At 46.1% G+C, this 16,137-nt stretch overlaps 1 protein-coding gene across 1 annotated transcript in view; it reads right to left on the bottom strand.

Moving 5' to 3' along the window:
• Positions 1-7,364: 7,364 nt before the first annotated feature.
• LOC116941292 (fibroblast growth factor receptor-like 1) overlaps positions 7,365-16,137 on the bottom strand; it is a 102,631-nt gene continuing 93,858 nt past the window's right edge. Inside the window, exons 7-8 of the mRNA XM_076066339.1 lie at positions 13,936-14,289; positions 7,365-13,135 (exon numbers count right to left, since the gene is read on the bottom strand). Of these exons, the coding sequence (XP_075922454.1) occupies positions 12,540-13,135; positions 13,936-14,289 (950 nt within the window). The 3' untranslated portion in view covers positions 7,365-12,539. The remainder of the gene's footprint in view (positions 13,136-13,935; positions 14,290-16,137) is intronic.

Raw genomic sequence — 16,137 nt, 5'->3', positions numbered from 1 at the left:
GGGGTCAATTTTGGCAGAGTTCAGCAAGTGATTTTTTTTTGCGATCGGAAAAGGATTCGAATTTTCCATGTCACTGCATGTTTTTTTTTCCTTCCCTCCAGGTATTTAGTTTGTAAGTCTGAAAGGAATTCCCATGGCCAGTCTTTATGAACTACATTAGCTGCAGTACACACTTTCGCCACCAAGGGGATAGTATTTATATTGTGCTCCTCGGTTGTTGTTGTTTTGGAAATGGTTCAGCAAGCGTTTATCTCAAGGCGAAGGGTTACGGTATTCAATGAAGTAGACACAGTTACAGTGTCTTACAAATCTTGTCTTTGAATGGTCCGGTGGTGATCTGTTTTTACCCTTCGTGCACAGAGAGGGTGTAAAGGGGGAATGCACCTTGGCGTATTAGAGTTTGATGTATACTTTAATCCACTGTAGCACAGACTTTGCTTTTGCAAAGCCCCATGTGGTGGACATCAGAGGAGAGTCAGTCATCCCAGTGTCGGGCCTCTGTAGACACAACCGCCGTGAAATCGTGCTTGCCGCATGAAAACCGCACATGCCTTAAACAATCTTGCTTTATCTTATCTTCAAAAAACCCCTGGGCTTGTGAGCTTTATGAGGAGCGGGGGCACCATAAACGTGCTATAAATGGTCATGGTCAAGATGAATGACCCTTTTGTGATGGTTCCGAACTCCTGGAAGCCCTGCTATGGGAGCTCTTCGCTTTGTCAGAAAACTGACCGCAAACAGAAAAAAAAGAACTCTCGCTTAATTACAGGTGATGCCTTGTAGCTGCCCCTCAGGTAGTTAAAATTCCAGCAGTTAAATTTAAATGATTGTGAAATGATCAAATATTGAAAAGCATTATTTATGGTGTCGTGGTGTAACCCTGGAATCCAGAGGTTCTCAGTTCGTTCTCCCAGCGTGGCTACCTTCGAAGATAAATGATGAGCTTGAAAGAGCAGGCCACAGGTACACTCAAGTTGGTATCTAGAGCTTTCTCGAGTGGAGGCTCTTCTTCCAGAGGTGGCGATCGCAAGCAATTGCAGGGCTGCGCCTTTGCATTGTTATTATTTATCCAGATGGGACTCCTTTGGAGAGGATTTTTTGGGGTTTTTTTGCAAGCGTCACGGGCAACAATAGCTATACAATATATAGTTATTTAATTTCTAAAATAGTTTTAGTTTAGTTGTGATTTAACAAAGGGCTATGACACGGACCCTCAAGGGGGCCTATTGTTCCGATGTCATTTGATGTTGGGTCACATTTTTGGTAAATCCATGCAGGTATTACCAAGCTGCTGAAAAAAAATCTAAACTGATGCAAAGTGGCTCCGTAGTGATTGGGAGCAGGCCTCAGTACATTTTAACTTCTGTACTCGTGTCATGTGAAATGAAAGGCACGTCTGATTAGAGTAAGTCAAAATGTACGCTTACGTAAAGGGCAATTTGTTCACATTTTGACGGGCACGTTTGGATAACCGACCGTTTCGGTGTTTAAGACTTTGACGTTACTTTTTTATGAATTGTTATCAGAAATGGGGGTAGGGGGGGGGATCATCTGTGTTGAGTGAATTATTCATGCGAAATTCCAGCAAGGCAGTTATTTGGATAGAACAGTCCCGGGGCTGAGTTAACAAAACGCAGCTTTACATAACCTCGTGTCAAAACGCATTGTCAGCTGTGTGTGTGTGTGGTGAAGAGCGCGCCCTTGAAAACACGCCACGCGACTGAAATTCTCATGAAAAATAATCCAAAATCCTATGACAGCCCCATGACATTGAAACTAATATTGTAGGAAATGTAAGAAGGTAGTTATGGACACCAGCTAAAACATGCCTGGCGTGCAAAGATGGAACGGTTTTGGTGTAGCCGCGAAACGTGGGCCTTAGTGCACTTTAAGTGTGCGCGGAAAGTGATCGGTGAGATGTTACAAAAATAACAAACGAAGCAATAAATAACCCCGAGCATATTTACAATAGAGGCAAAAAGATAAATGATGCCACATGCCAATGTATACATATATTAGCTCCCTATCAATTAAATGCATTCTTACGTCTACACAATGCCCTCCAGGGAGTTCGTCGTCAAAATAGATTATTGACATTGTACGCAATTTATTTGTTAAATAGCGATGCTCCCGTTTGGTGCAATGGTTTACCACGCCGCACTCGCGATCGAGAGGTCGCCGATTTACTTTCCCAGTGCGGCCGTTAAAATGGGGGAACGTTTCTTGAATCGGGTATGGTGAGGTTGGCTAAATTTTGGGTACTCCCTGACTCCCACCTCTTCCAAGACATCTGGCTGGCAAGGAGGATTAAGGTCAAATACCCTCGAGTGGGGAGACCCTTCCGCCAGCAGTGGCATAAGCATTTGCAGGGCTGCACCTTTGCCACCTCAGTGGACCCAATATATATGTGTGCGTGTGCATACCGCATACCTTAATAGATTATCCATAAACTATATAGAGCATACATTGATATGCATTGCTACAGAAGCATGCTCCCAAAGTGTGGCCAATGGAGAAGTAAGAAAAAAGGTTGCACATAGAAGAAGACCTGATGCAGGCAGTGATGAGAAGGACACTGGAACAATTTGGACACACGTGTAGGATGGACAACAACAGGGACATTAAAAGCGTGTGGTCGTTCGGGAACGTGGAAGCAACCGGAGAGCGAGGAAGGCCTCACAGGGAATGGCTTAACGATGGCGCAAGAAGAGGTTGGTGCCAGAAAGATGAGGCACCACTTGAGCATATTGGCACAAGACAGAGGGAAGTGGAAACAAATTACAACATGTGCAGTGGACACCGACAGGCTATTTGTCCATGGATCGTGATGATGATATAGATGTATGTACAGACCACTGACACGCTGAAGGGTGTAGAATCTATTCTAGATTTGAAGTTTTCGTGCAGTACCCCGGAGTTTACAGATTGATCTGCACCTGTGGTGACTGCTATATCGGGGAGACGAAACGACATGTCTCTGACCGAATTCGCGAGCACAAATCAGATTTGAAACACGGCAGAACGAATTCTTCTGCCGTAGCTGATCACTGTTACAACGCTGTGGGTGATCACGATATAATTTTCTCCGATACCAAGGTTCTTTGCAAACCCACGGGTTTTTATCAGAGATTTGTTCACAAGGCAATTCAGATTTACAAACACAGACACAATTTCAACCGAGAAGATGGTTTTAAATTAAGCAACCATTGGAAAGATGTTCTAAATCGAACCAAACATTAAACTAATTTTCAATGGTACAGTATATTTTTTCAAGTAGTGGTATCCCAAACTTTCGCAGCTGCTTAAATTCCCTTTTCACACCATCAATATGTAAACTCCCCCTCCCCCCCCTCGCCGGTCTACACATGTTCCCCCTCTCTACACCGTTCATCATGCTAAGTCCGCCAATTAAATGCTATTTTTATGCTAATTCCTTGGTCAAGGCGCTCTGCTTCCTCTCACACAGCTTAAAGGTCGCGGTCTGAGCTTGGCTGTGTTCACTCCAGCGCTGTTCTCGAGACAGTCTGGTCCCTTCACCTGACAAAGGCCACTTGTGTTGTGGCCGAAACGTCGTGAATTTTTGTTGTTGTTTTATACTTTTACGTGACTTTACCGAATAGAACCAAAGAGTATGGTGTAGAATCTAGCCCACGACTAAGTTGGCAAAGTGTAAAATCCTGCAATGGATTGATACCTCAATCATTCTTCTGTTCAAAAAGGAGACAAAACTGATTTGAATAATTTCACAATCATCAGACTCTCAATGTTCGTTTTTTTTAGCAAACATCTCCTAATTGTTCACGGAGATCACAGATAACCAAATAATTGGACAATTATGAGGCCAACCAACCACTAGCAAGCGGGATTCAGAATAAAAAAGTGTTCTACCATTTTTATTTAAAGCTTTCGTGACTGCAGGGATTCATATTATTGGTTCTTTCGGTAAAGTCACGTAGAAGGGAAACAATAAAATAATAAGCAATCATCATGATGATGATTGCTTGTGTTGCAGTCGAAACCTCGTGAGAATTTTATTGTTGTATATTTTTATTATTTTATTATTTTATTGTTTCCTTTCTACGTGACTTTACCGAAAGAACCAAGAATATGTTCTACCATTGCCCACATACATACCACAAGTCGGATTAAAAAACAAAACAAAGGAATATAAAATACCGTTCATGCTTTGTTTCCTTTATTAAAATATACTTAGTTCAGTGGAAACGGATGATGTCCGACCAGCTCTTAAACCATGGTGCATCTCTCTCTCTCTATACACACACACCATGGGGATGGAGTGATGAGATCAGGTCATGCGAAGAGCCGAGATGGATCGTGGCATCGCAGGAGCATGAGAGATGTTCCGACTCTGTCAGGAGTCCATCATCAAGCAAATTATTGATTGGCTGCACGTGAAGATGGCAATGATGAAAACCCTGCAAATAAAACTAGACGATAATGAGCAAGCCTTACGCTAGCACATTCTGCTTCTGAAGCACCCAGAAGCACACTCCATCATCACGCATGTATTGGTCTGATGTGTCTGTGAGATCACAAGGGTTGAATGTACAGCCTCTCGGGCATAAAGGCAGTTGCCTCCTCCTCCAGCAACATCCCCTGCTGGCTCTCCTTTACATTCCATGAAGCCGAGCTCCCAGATAGCAGCCTGCACTGCAAGCTGCAGCCCCAACGGGAGAAAACCATAGCGCTTGCTTCCAAGAAACATCAAGTGGGAGCAGTGTGCAGATCGAAGCAAAGCAAAACTACCCTCCTAACTTGAAATCAAGTACAAGGTAAAGGCGCAGCGCTGAATGGTATTGCCCCAGCCGCTGCTGATGGAAGGGCTTCCACTAGAAGGAGCTCCAGGTATGTTTAGCCTCCTCTCCCACGCTCGCCAGGTAAGGGGGGGTGGGGGGGGGTGGGTACCCAAACGTTTCACCTCGCCGCACGCGACCTGCAGATCGACTGCGGTGTCCACATTGATACCGCTGGCCAGACAGGGCCCGGGGTGGGAGGGGCATTTAATAAATGTGCGCAATGATGGTTCGACTATCGCGCTGCCATGAGATCGCATTGCACCGGCGAACTTGCAATGAAACGTCGAGTGCGCTGACCATTTACACACCCCGCGGCACCGTCGCGTGGAAAATCCGGAACACGTATCGATCAAACGCCGGTGCAGAAAATGTGCGATTCTTTCAACTGTGTCACGTGTGCTATGCAAATGTAATTGTTACTTTGAAATATGACCTCGACAAAAGGGAAAATGTGGCTCGGTATGAAGCAAAGATGTCCTGGCAGGGCACCGCCACTCGTAAATGAAAATGAATCGTTCAGGAACTCCGAGTGGTGTGTTTTGAAACCCTATATGGATTTTGTAATGGCTGAAGGGAGAGGTGTGATGGTTTTGTGCCACTGCCTCTACCAAAACATCCTGCAAAACATCGTGAAAGGCAAATCCCGCAAGTAATTAATGTTCCTTTGCAGACATACTGGGAATGTAACTCAACGGGAAGTACATGGGTTGGATCCCAAATTGGTTCGAATCTAAAAATTCGAGAACAACTCATTTCTGATATAATGCTTATTTGGAACTGTTGCAGTTTTGTGAGTGTGGTGGAACTCCTCTTGATTGCAGTCATCTTAGGATTGAACAGCAAGGATCCTATTATCCATGATGTTATCTGCGAATTGACTCCACATGGCGCAAAACAAAATCGCGGATAATTGCAGATAAGAGGAAGAATAGCGGCGTGCGAATAATCGGACTTCGTGTGTCCCTTCGGAAAATAGTAATCGCGGATAATAGAGCCGCAGATGAGAAAGGCTTAACAGTAAACTCTTCTCTATTTGGCGACGTTGCAGAAGCATTTGTAGTCAGACACACAACAAAACCATCGTAAATATTTGCTTGAAAAAAAAAGACAAAAATGTTTAGCGTCTTCAATTTGTGCTCCACACACAGCCGTCACATTTACTGAACTCATTCCCTGCAAGGCAAACAGGTTGCGTTAGTGAACGGTTATGCAACGCCTTTGCGCGTCTTGCCACGGTCGTTTGCGGTAGGCAGTTCAATTGCAAGTGAGATCCCTGCGCGTTCTTGCTTGACGACTCCGTACCCCAGCAAAGTTTAAACGTAGCCGGACAACCTTTCAGAGCTTAAACAACAACCCCCCTCCCCTCAACCGCCCCTCCGAATCCACTGAAACTCTGGTCACTGACAGCGACAAAGTAGAAGTTTGTTTAACCAAATCGCGCAGGAATGCTTGAACGCCGCGCACATGCAGTAGCATCGATGCATTAAGAAAAACGAAATCGCGTCTGTCCTCGTAGTCACTCGACCTTTCAAAGCCGTTAAATCCACAGATCCTCGCAGTCAACGCTAAGCAAACACGACGAAGAATTTCCCGCAACCTCTGACTGGTTCGGCAGTGATCCTCGACAAAAAAGAAGGGGGGGAGGGGGGGGTGGGCATCTCGCCCAGTGGCTTTCAGGGCAGACAACTCAAAGAGATGGCACCCAGAGTCAATCTTATTCACATTTGTAAAAAAACAATAAACGTATCTATGGGGCCTTTTAGTTGTTGTTGCCAGCATCAAAATGAGGAAGAAAAACAATGATAGGCTGCTTTCACCCTTTCTGGACCTAAAGCAGGAGGTGTTAAAGTTGTTCAAGCACCACATCGATACCTGTTACGATGCGTCTGCATTAACCACGCATGTGAATGCACGCATTATCAGGGCATGTTTGTCTACGCGGTTTTTTCCCGCAAGTAAATGCAGACTTGATACCTTGCAGAAGTATATCTATGTGATGTTTGCACACCTTAACGCCTGTTTTATTGACAGAAGCCTATTCTTACATTTTAAACGTTTTTTTTGTTTGTTAAACTGAGGCTTCTGGGATTGGCGAACATTATAAAATTATAATGGGGTCCCTCTGCCCCTACCCCATCGAAAACCCAGCCGCTCTGTCTGGGGAAATAGAATTGCAGATTATTGTTATGTTGTGATGTCGCAGCTACGCAATGAGATTTTTCCGGTAAAATTTGCGGACTAAAAGAAAAGACGAGATGGTATCGTATCGCTCGTGTGGGATTGTTTGACACATCTGGCAAGGTGAATGTTGAAAGTGAAGTAAACCATTGAATGGATCGACACAGTTTACACTTAAACAGCAAGACGTTGACAACGTTGTGGATACTGGATGAAGGTTGTCATTGACGGAGATATCATGAAGATACCATAACTATGTTTCAAGATATTGTTTTAAATGTCACGAATTCGCCAATGTCACACAGTGAGGACCACCCCCCCCCTAGCCCCCCACTCACCAAACACAACACAGAAAAACATTGAAAATGATCATCTTGGCACATAATTTATTTACAAATGTAACTTAGCTGCAAATGAAACAGACGTAATTATCCATCTGGTTCAGAGATACTGCTTACATTTAAAATCATTTTTCAAAAAGTAAAGATCATTTCTCATCAGTGGTCTAAATAAACCACTCGGTATTCTGATGCAATGCAGTAAAGGCATTTTCAGTAAGATGTGTTTTTTGCTTGATATACTGTATAATATATACTATTTTATAGTATAAAAGTGGTTTCATGGTAATATGCATTTTAATATTGCTGGTTTTATTGCTCGTTTTCAATTATTCATAAAGGCCACAATTTTGGATGCCTGCTTAGAAATATGTTCACGATGTTTAGTACACCACGGAGTGTGGCGTCTTTTGGTGTGTACACATATAAAGGGGCAGCCCTGCAATGACTTGCTCACGCCACTGCTGGCAGAAGGGCCTCCAACCAGAGGGAAATCTAGAAAAGCCCCCTTCTAGGAAATTATCTTGTGCTTAGCAGTTAATACATCGTGTATGAGGTTTACAACATCTTTAACAACACCCACGAGTTATGAAATAATCCTTCAAATTGCCTAAGCAAAATACTTCAGTTAAACAAATGCACACAAAAAGGACACTATTGACATATTTCTTCCTTGCTTTTCCAGAAAATGCAATATCTTAATATATCTCGCTTTATGAAAATAAATACAGATATAGCTATAAACATTAAACATCTGTATAGAATTACAAGTCGTATATTATTATTTTGTACACGCGCGTCGGGGGCACAGGGATATCAGAGCTATGCTTCAAGATATTGAAACATAGCTGAAGGGGCAAGATTGGCCCTGGCTTGATTGTCGGCATGCCAACATTAGTGCACTAATTTGCCAATAAAACACATTCGAGGAGAATCTATGTTGAGGATTTGGGAGCTGTTGATGCTCAGTCTCCACGACAGACACCTCAGGTGCTTCTGCCCACACACATGCTCCATGGGGAACTGTGGACGTTTGTAAAATGTATAATTCCCGCGTGGGATTTCGCGGCTGTGCTTGTGCATCTCTCTCCGATGTGTTGTTCGGCACGTCCGACGTTTCTGTCCACGTTACGGGCAGCTTATTCAGGAACCAAAGCTTGTGCGGCTGTCAGTGAGCCCTGGGCTTGTCGTTTTACGAACGACTCTCCATATTTCAGTGACGTTAAAACGTAGGCTGATTTCCCCCCCCGCCCCCCCAGCGCTTAAAACAAAAAACAAAAAAGACCCCACTGAAATGCTGGCACTGACAGCAACAAGGTAATTGTTTTGGAACAAGCATCCCAGCAATGGGATTAAGCTGCTGAAGAAGCTCCCAGAACGTGGAGCGAAACATCGGACGTCGTGCCGTATAACCCAACAGCACATCGGCAACTTGTGAAATATAATATATAAGCGGCGGTGTTATTAATCCTCGGCCCCATTTGGTTTGCTTTCGCTCACAACAGCTTGTAAAATGCTACAGGAATCCTCATTAAATTAACTTTTAAAAGATTATTTTATTCTTTACGAAAGTGGAACAAAACGTTGAGTTCTGAGAATAACACGTGGGATTTTTTTTGTATATTTATGGTCCTGTAGGATTTTGCAAGCTTGGTATAATAATACAAATTTGAAAGGGGATTTTTGCAACATACAAGGGTGGTTCAAGGTGAAACTGAACTTAAGTTTTAGAAAGTTTAAAAGTAAAGTGAAGTCTGACGCTTGTCCTATATTTCAAAGCAATCCCCTGATACACACACGTATTTGTCCCACCGGTGTTATAATGCCTTCATGCCAGAAGCATAGAATCATTTAGGTCAGACATGCAGCCATTTCAGGACATGTGCTTTCACATATTTTCCATTTTGTGCAGACTCTCATCCATATTAAACCTTTTTGTACCGCTCAAACGCGGTGTTGCGTGAGAGACACGCATCACCGAACTGTAGGGCAAACCTACTGCTGCACATTTCAGCTCTTTTTACAGCCTTGTTCACGAGAAACAACATTATGCAATGCCGTTCCACAGCCCATGGTACACTGGTCGCTGCCATCTTGAAAACACCCAGACTCCTTTGCACAGCTGTGATGTCACTTCACGGAGAAGTTACCAGATATTACCTGTACCACTCTAAAATTTTTAGTGATGATCTGTCATTCTTTCACAATTATCCACAACAAAAAGTGCAGGTTAACCTTAAACCACCAGCATACATATTTATAAAGCATTTTAACAAATAAATCTGATTCAGCACTGTATTGAGAAGAATAAACATGCACCAATTTCATTATAATCAAATGCTCTACAAGTGTGATTACTTTGGAAGATAACACATAGCACGTTTTCAATAAGAAATGTAAGTAGGGTGGCTCAGATACCCCTTTTGCTCTCAAAACATATAAACCAATTCATAGTAAATACTTCTCTGTACAAAATCAACTTTTTATAGCCTTTGAAATGATGTCGTTGACACAGCTATGCCTGAGCCTAAGATTTAAGACACACACGAATGTAAGACAACTTCTGCAGGTGCTTTCTTTTTATTGTAAATCCTCTGTTGCCATTTTTACAAATCCAGTTTTAAGCGCAACACTTCTCAATCTGCGCTCTGAAACCTCAACACATTTCCCAGCAGCGCGGCTCAGAAGTGCCTTCCACTCGGGGGAACGAGCGAGCAAATTACGACGCAGTCCGAGGTATGCGACGCCACGTTCCTTCAAAGCACTCCTTCGCTGCTTTTTATGGGCGAGCAAGCGAGTGAACGCGCGAGCCCCCAATTACACATGCGTGGCCCTTTCCAGAATTCTGGTCGCTCCTACTCGCCCGCTGCCCTCTCTCACTTAATCCCCGGGTCCCCTATTTCCACGGGGGACTCGGAGTCAAGTGCGTTTTGCCAGTGTGCACTTCTCACAAGCAGTGGCATTGATGCTTCATATCGGGGGGGGGGGGGGGGGGACCATCTGAACACCAAGACGGCTGCCCGCTCCCTTTTGTGTCTCATGGCGAGAAAAGGAGCGGATAAATAAATATATTAAAGAGGGGGGGGGGGCAGGAATTTCTATGCCCCAGAACTCTTGAAAGGGCAATGTCTAGAATTGTGATCCCAACGACCACGGGCTAAAGACTAGGGCATTCTTCTTAGAATGAAAGAGAGAAGCAGAGTGAGGTTGAGAAAATGCGGGGCTTTTTTTTGCTTTCTTTTTTTTGCTTTGTTGGCATCGTCAGTGTTGAATTCCCTTTTTTGGGTAGAGGTTTTTATTTACCTGACTCAGCCAGGGCGGCGACACTCAAAGGCATTGGCTGCTGAGTGAAGGAAGTCTTGTATTTTTAAAGGCAAATGGCAGTGAGAGGCAAAATCCACAGTCTCCTTGTCTCGCAAAACATTTGAAATGCTTTGAATCGGATTGTCATCAGCAGACTCTCTTCGTGTCCAAAACCATGAGTCGAACAAGAGCGACGTTGTCCATAATGCAGGTGATGCTTGTTAGTTCACGTTAGAAGCAGAAAAAAACCTACATTTGTTTTATCCATCTCTTGCTTGAAAGTAGTAAAATTGCTTCGTATGATGAATTGCTGGAAAAAAAAACTTTCACACGCCATGATAAGTGCCAGTTGCTACGATTTCTTTTTTTACCCTTCATATGCGTTTCTGTTATTTTATGCCATTAATCAGAATCCGTGATCTATAGCTGTGTTTTCATTTGTCTGAAAACGCTTTTGAAATGAAGCTGAGAAAAGTTAATATATCAACAGCTATATATTTTCTCTAAGTCAATTAAGTGAACACCATTCCACTGCTGTGTATATAATAGGCGTGCTAATGCATGCCCATGTGTGTCTGTGCGCGCGCGCGCGTGTGTTGACCCATTTACTCTAGCGAGCCGTATTATTTTCCTAACAGCTGTCCGTACTGGCGAGCGGTTAAATTTTGCCCGTGAGTTGGTGCGGAGCGAGTGTTTACGCGATCGCTCTCGAAACGGCACCACGAGACACGGTCCCCCAAGCCCCTCCGCATGTCTGCAATTAGCGCAACTGTTCCCAAAAAATAAACAAGTGCCGATTTACTCTGTCGTCTTGCGAGGTGCGAATAGTGATACCGCGCGAGCGTGCGGGTCAAAAGTGTTGTTTTAGGAACTCGTTCTTTGTTTAAATATCGGTACAGCAGAACAATTTGTTTTTGACGATTTTGTTTCTTTTTGTGCCACGTTTGTAGGACCAAAAAAAACCGTTCTAAGCCAGATCAAGTTGCCGTGTGGGTAGGACAAGTGTTGAATCAGGGATGCAATTGTTTTATTTTGAACCAGCCGGGAAATCCTTTGTACTGAACTGTAATATCCACGAATTTCCATGCTCATCACCTTCAACAGGCTGCACTGACCAGCGTGGTAAAGTATAGTCAAATAACCCCCACAAACCACATGCTGTGGGGAGGCACTCTTCCAGCAGTGGACTGACACAAGAGCTGTACTTGTACACGCTCTGTTGACATTAGTTCTGGGTTTAAATGAGGACAGGTGATTGTCCGTCTAAGTTAGCAAGTGTGTAAGCACACTGTCTATGGCTGTGCACCTCAGTGGAAACTGATTCCTTTCCTGGCACGACCCTCCCCTAGGTCAACTCAGCCTAATAATGACAACCCTAGTAGCCACACGTGGTGCTCTTGCCAGCATCGCCTTCTTTGCCATAATAGGCGCTCGCTTGCAGCTCTTGCCCCGACAATTCAAACAGTCTAAAATGAGGCTCTTTGTCTGAGCGTACACGCGTTTGTGCGTGCGCCCGTGCGTGTGCATGGCAAGTGATGCTAAGGTGGTCAGCTCACCGTACCACCCGATTGAAAAACCTCAACATAAATCATTGGCACTTTATGTGAGAATGAACACAGAACCGTGTGCACAGGTGGGGGAGGAAAAGGGACGGTGTACCATCGGTGCTAGCGGCACCACTCTGAACGAGGTGTGCTGACCACGCCTCGTTCGTCACCCTGGCCGTAATCGACGATCGCTAATAACACTTTCCCCAGCTGTCAATACGTGCCGAGAAGATTGGGGGAGGATCTCCGCTGTTGCTGTTATTATTGTTATTTTAATGTATCCTGTGTTTGCGCGGGTGCCCTTGAACCCAATTCTCAGTCCATGGCAGTCGTCAGCTGGCTCCTTCCACGCAGCACTAACACTGGTAGTAGGTGTAGTGGTGCTGGTGCACCTTCCCTTCCACGTGCGTGTGCGTATGCGTGTGCAGCACGTCTGCCCCTACGCCGCCACCCCCGCCACCCCCGGCCGCCTTGCCGTATCCGCCCCGGCCCAGCGTGTGGGCCTTGCTCGAGTGCGCGGGCACCAGCACGTGGTGGTAGTGCTGGTGGTGCGGCGGCGGCGGCACGAGCGGCGCCGTGTGCAGCCCCAGGCCGAGGGGCTGCAGGGAGCCGGGCGCCGGCGGCAGGCAGGGCGACGGAGGGGCAAGCTTGGCGAGGTCTTCGTGCGCCGCAGCCGCCGCGGCCGCTTTCTTCTCGGGCGCGCGATCGCGCTGGAAGCGCCCGGACGCCGTGGCGGATGACGCGGCGCCGGCGTTGCCGCCGCCGCCGCCGCCGCCGCCGGCCGCGCCGTCCTCCGCGTCCGCTCCGTAGGCCTTGGGCTTGCGGCTCTGGCAGAGCCACAGGAGCACGGAGCCCACGATGAAGAAGGCGCCGGCGGGGATCCCCACGATCACTGGCCACGGCAGCGAGCCTCCCGGGCGTGGGCTCGGTGGGGCGGGGTGCCGGCTTGGGTCTGATGGGGACGGACACGGACGGACACACAGACACAGGCGCACACGCGTGCTGTGAGAAAGAAAATCGTAATGCGCTTTTGCGCGTGCTAATTATTGCTTTAAAATTGATTGTTATGCTCGTGATAGACAGGGCAAGAACAAAAAATGTAGTCAGGTAAGAGAAGTAAGATGGAGATGTGAGGTAGGTGTAGTGATAGGAGCAAAAGGCAAGGGATAGTGTGGTGATGAAGGATAGAAGATATGCAAAACGGGAAATTGCCCCCTCCAAATGTTTGTAATCTGATGAACAATAACTCTGGATCTAGATTTAATGCAGATACATTTCATACATATAATGAAAATGTTCCTTACATGCCATCGATTTAGCATACAATAAATGACCCCATCTGAAATCTTAAGCTGGGTGCTCCACTCCAAGTGAAATTCATCTCCTGCTCAATTGAGCACTGAGGCGGTGCTCACCTCTTTACAGCCCCGAGTCAGTGGCGACAATTCCACATTCCTATGGCTGGGGTGCGTCTCTCCCATAGGACAATGAAATGTTGACTTCCCTCACTAAGCGGTACCAACTTTATCGACCCCAAGAGGGATGATGTTCTGAGTCAACCCCTCCAACCCGGATTTGAAACTAGCAACCTTTTAATCGCGGACGCCGCTCGCTCTGTCAACGCTGAGCCAGCTGGCCACCTGGCCGGATCACCGGTGATTGTTTTGGTTGGTGGTCGGGGTGTGGCGGCGGCATTGGCCGTTGTTGGCAATGGCAGTAGCGGCAGCGGCGGTATTGCCGAGGTCGACGTACCGGGCTGCACGGTGAGGAAGGCGCTGCGGAAGCTGTATCCCATGGTGTTGGCGCCCAGGCAGATGTACATGCCGGCGTCCTCCGCGCGGGCCCGCGCGATCACCAGCTTGTTGAGGAAGGAGCCGTCGGGGCGCGACCACACGTCTCCCGCGGGCAGCACCACGAAGCGCTGTCCGCCCACGTCGAGCGTGGCGTTGTGGTGGCGCTCCGACCCGGGCTCGACGCGCTTGAGCCACTGCACGACGGGCCGCACGTCGCTGCGCACCTTGCACTGCAGCGAGGTGGTGCCGCCCATCTCCACCGTGGTGTTCACCGGGTGAGTGCCCGTCAGCACTGGCTTGGAGCGCAGGCGCTCTGCGGATAATGTGTCGGATTTGGATGCGTGGGGCGGTGGTGGTGGTGGTGCGAACAACGGGAAAGGAAAAATTATGAAAGGATAATTGAGTAGTCAACGTCGAGGTGCCCGTTTGTGGAAGTGCAACGGTTAGCGCTAACGCTGCGCTACGAACCCGGCGGGCCGAGTTCGACTCCCGCTCACGGCCAACACCAGTGACGATTATCTGAATCGGTTCTGGGCCTCCTCTAGGTCGACTCAGCCGCAAATTACTAAACTGGTGCGATGTCTAATCATCACCACTAGGGAGACAAAGGCGGCCGGGCGTGGTTCCTGGCCACCCACTCCCTCGTATGGTGTGCCAGCCTTTATAGGTGCGAACAATGGGAAAGGATAAATTATAACATAATAATTGAGTCAACGTCTAGGTACCCGTTATAAAAGTGTGTGCATATAAGATTTTAGTGTATAAATGTGTGTGCGTATGTGTGCAATTAATAATAGATTTTTTGTTTAGGCCATGCAATAAGCTAGCCATTTTTGTCGTCGTGAAACTATTTCACCAACCAACAGCCTAACAGATTATATTGTCACGTTTACCAGTCATTTTTTTAAATATATGTACTGTATATTATTTCCAAACATAGGCAGAAACGTTTCACCACCAGCAACAAACAGGACACACTATCAAAGTAGTCATAAAAAAAAGATTCGGCTTTACCCTTGCTAGCACTAAAGCATGTATAACTTCAACCCGAGCTGTACATGCTCTGATATTTGCATTGTCTTTGTGCTGTTCGCCTTTTGTCTAAGACTGGTGGTGACACGGTCATGAAGAAGGCTGTCTCTGGTGTAGGCCAATCAGTTTCCAATACAATGCATTTATTATTAGAGCACGTTTGTTTGTGTGCATGTTTTGCCACAAGTTCGCATGGTTAATGCAGACTTGATGCCTTGCAAAAGATTTCTATTTAAAAATCGAAACGTCTGTTTTATTTCCCGAAAGGGTAAAGTAAATTATTATATATTTTCCATCATTTTGATACTGGCAAAAAGGTCCCATAAAGTAGTAATAGATTAGAGTTAACACTTCTAGATTTGAAGCTTTCGTGACTGCAAGGATCCATACTCTTTGGTTCTATTCGGTAAAGTCACGTGGGTGATGAAGGCCGCTTGTGTTGTGGCCGAAAATGTCGTGATTTTGTGTTTTATTTTTTACCTGCGTGACTTTACCGAATAGAACCAAAGAGTATAGAGTTAGCACGTTGCTTTCAATTGAGCGATGTTATACGAGCTTTGGGGGAAGCAAAGAGATGACTGGAGTGAATTCCAAAGTGGTGCTGTGCAAGTAAAACAAAGCGGAATGAGAAGCGTTGCGACCTGCAGCGTTGGAGGTGGAACACCGTGTTGTGGATGAGTCGAAACACGCAGTCTGGTACACCGGGCCGTCAACATGGGTGCAGAAATGAACGAGTGAGGGAACAGTAACGCTGGGAATGGGTTAAATTGATGCACTTTCCGGATTTATCAGCACTGCCTTCTGTTACCCCTGACAATACCAGCACTGCCTTCTGTTACCCCTGACAATACCAGCACTGCCTTCTGTTACAGGCCTAGTGCCAGTGATGTGTGTTCCAGGCTTTCTGACACGAGTCAGAGGCTTCGTTTATTATTAGAAAAGACTTGGAAATCGCACCCATGCATTCCATGACGGTACTCTGGTGACATCATCACTATGTCGATGTTGTTTTAAGATACCGATTCGAGTGCTGCAACGATGTCCTTAACCATAACTTTAATTGCCTCGGTGAGAGCAATAAGCTCCCGCCCCTCCCCATCACCGTCCATTTTTTTACGATCTCGTAAAC

This window comes from Petromyzon marinus, chromosome 11 (assembly GCF_048934315.1).
Source record: "Petromyzon marinus isolate PM22_M1 ecotype Great Lakes invasive population chromosome 11, UKy_Petmar_22M1.pri1.0, whole genome shotgun sequence".
In the NCBI taxonomy this organism is placed as follows: Eukaryota; Metazoa; Chordata; class Hyperoartia; order Petromyzontiformes; family Petromyzontidae; genus Petromyzon; species Petromyzon marinus.
Note: the sequence above shows the minus strand (reverse complement) of the source record. Positions and strands in the feature narration are given on the sequence as shown.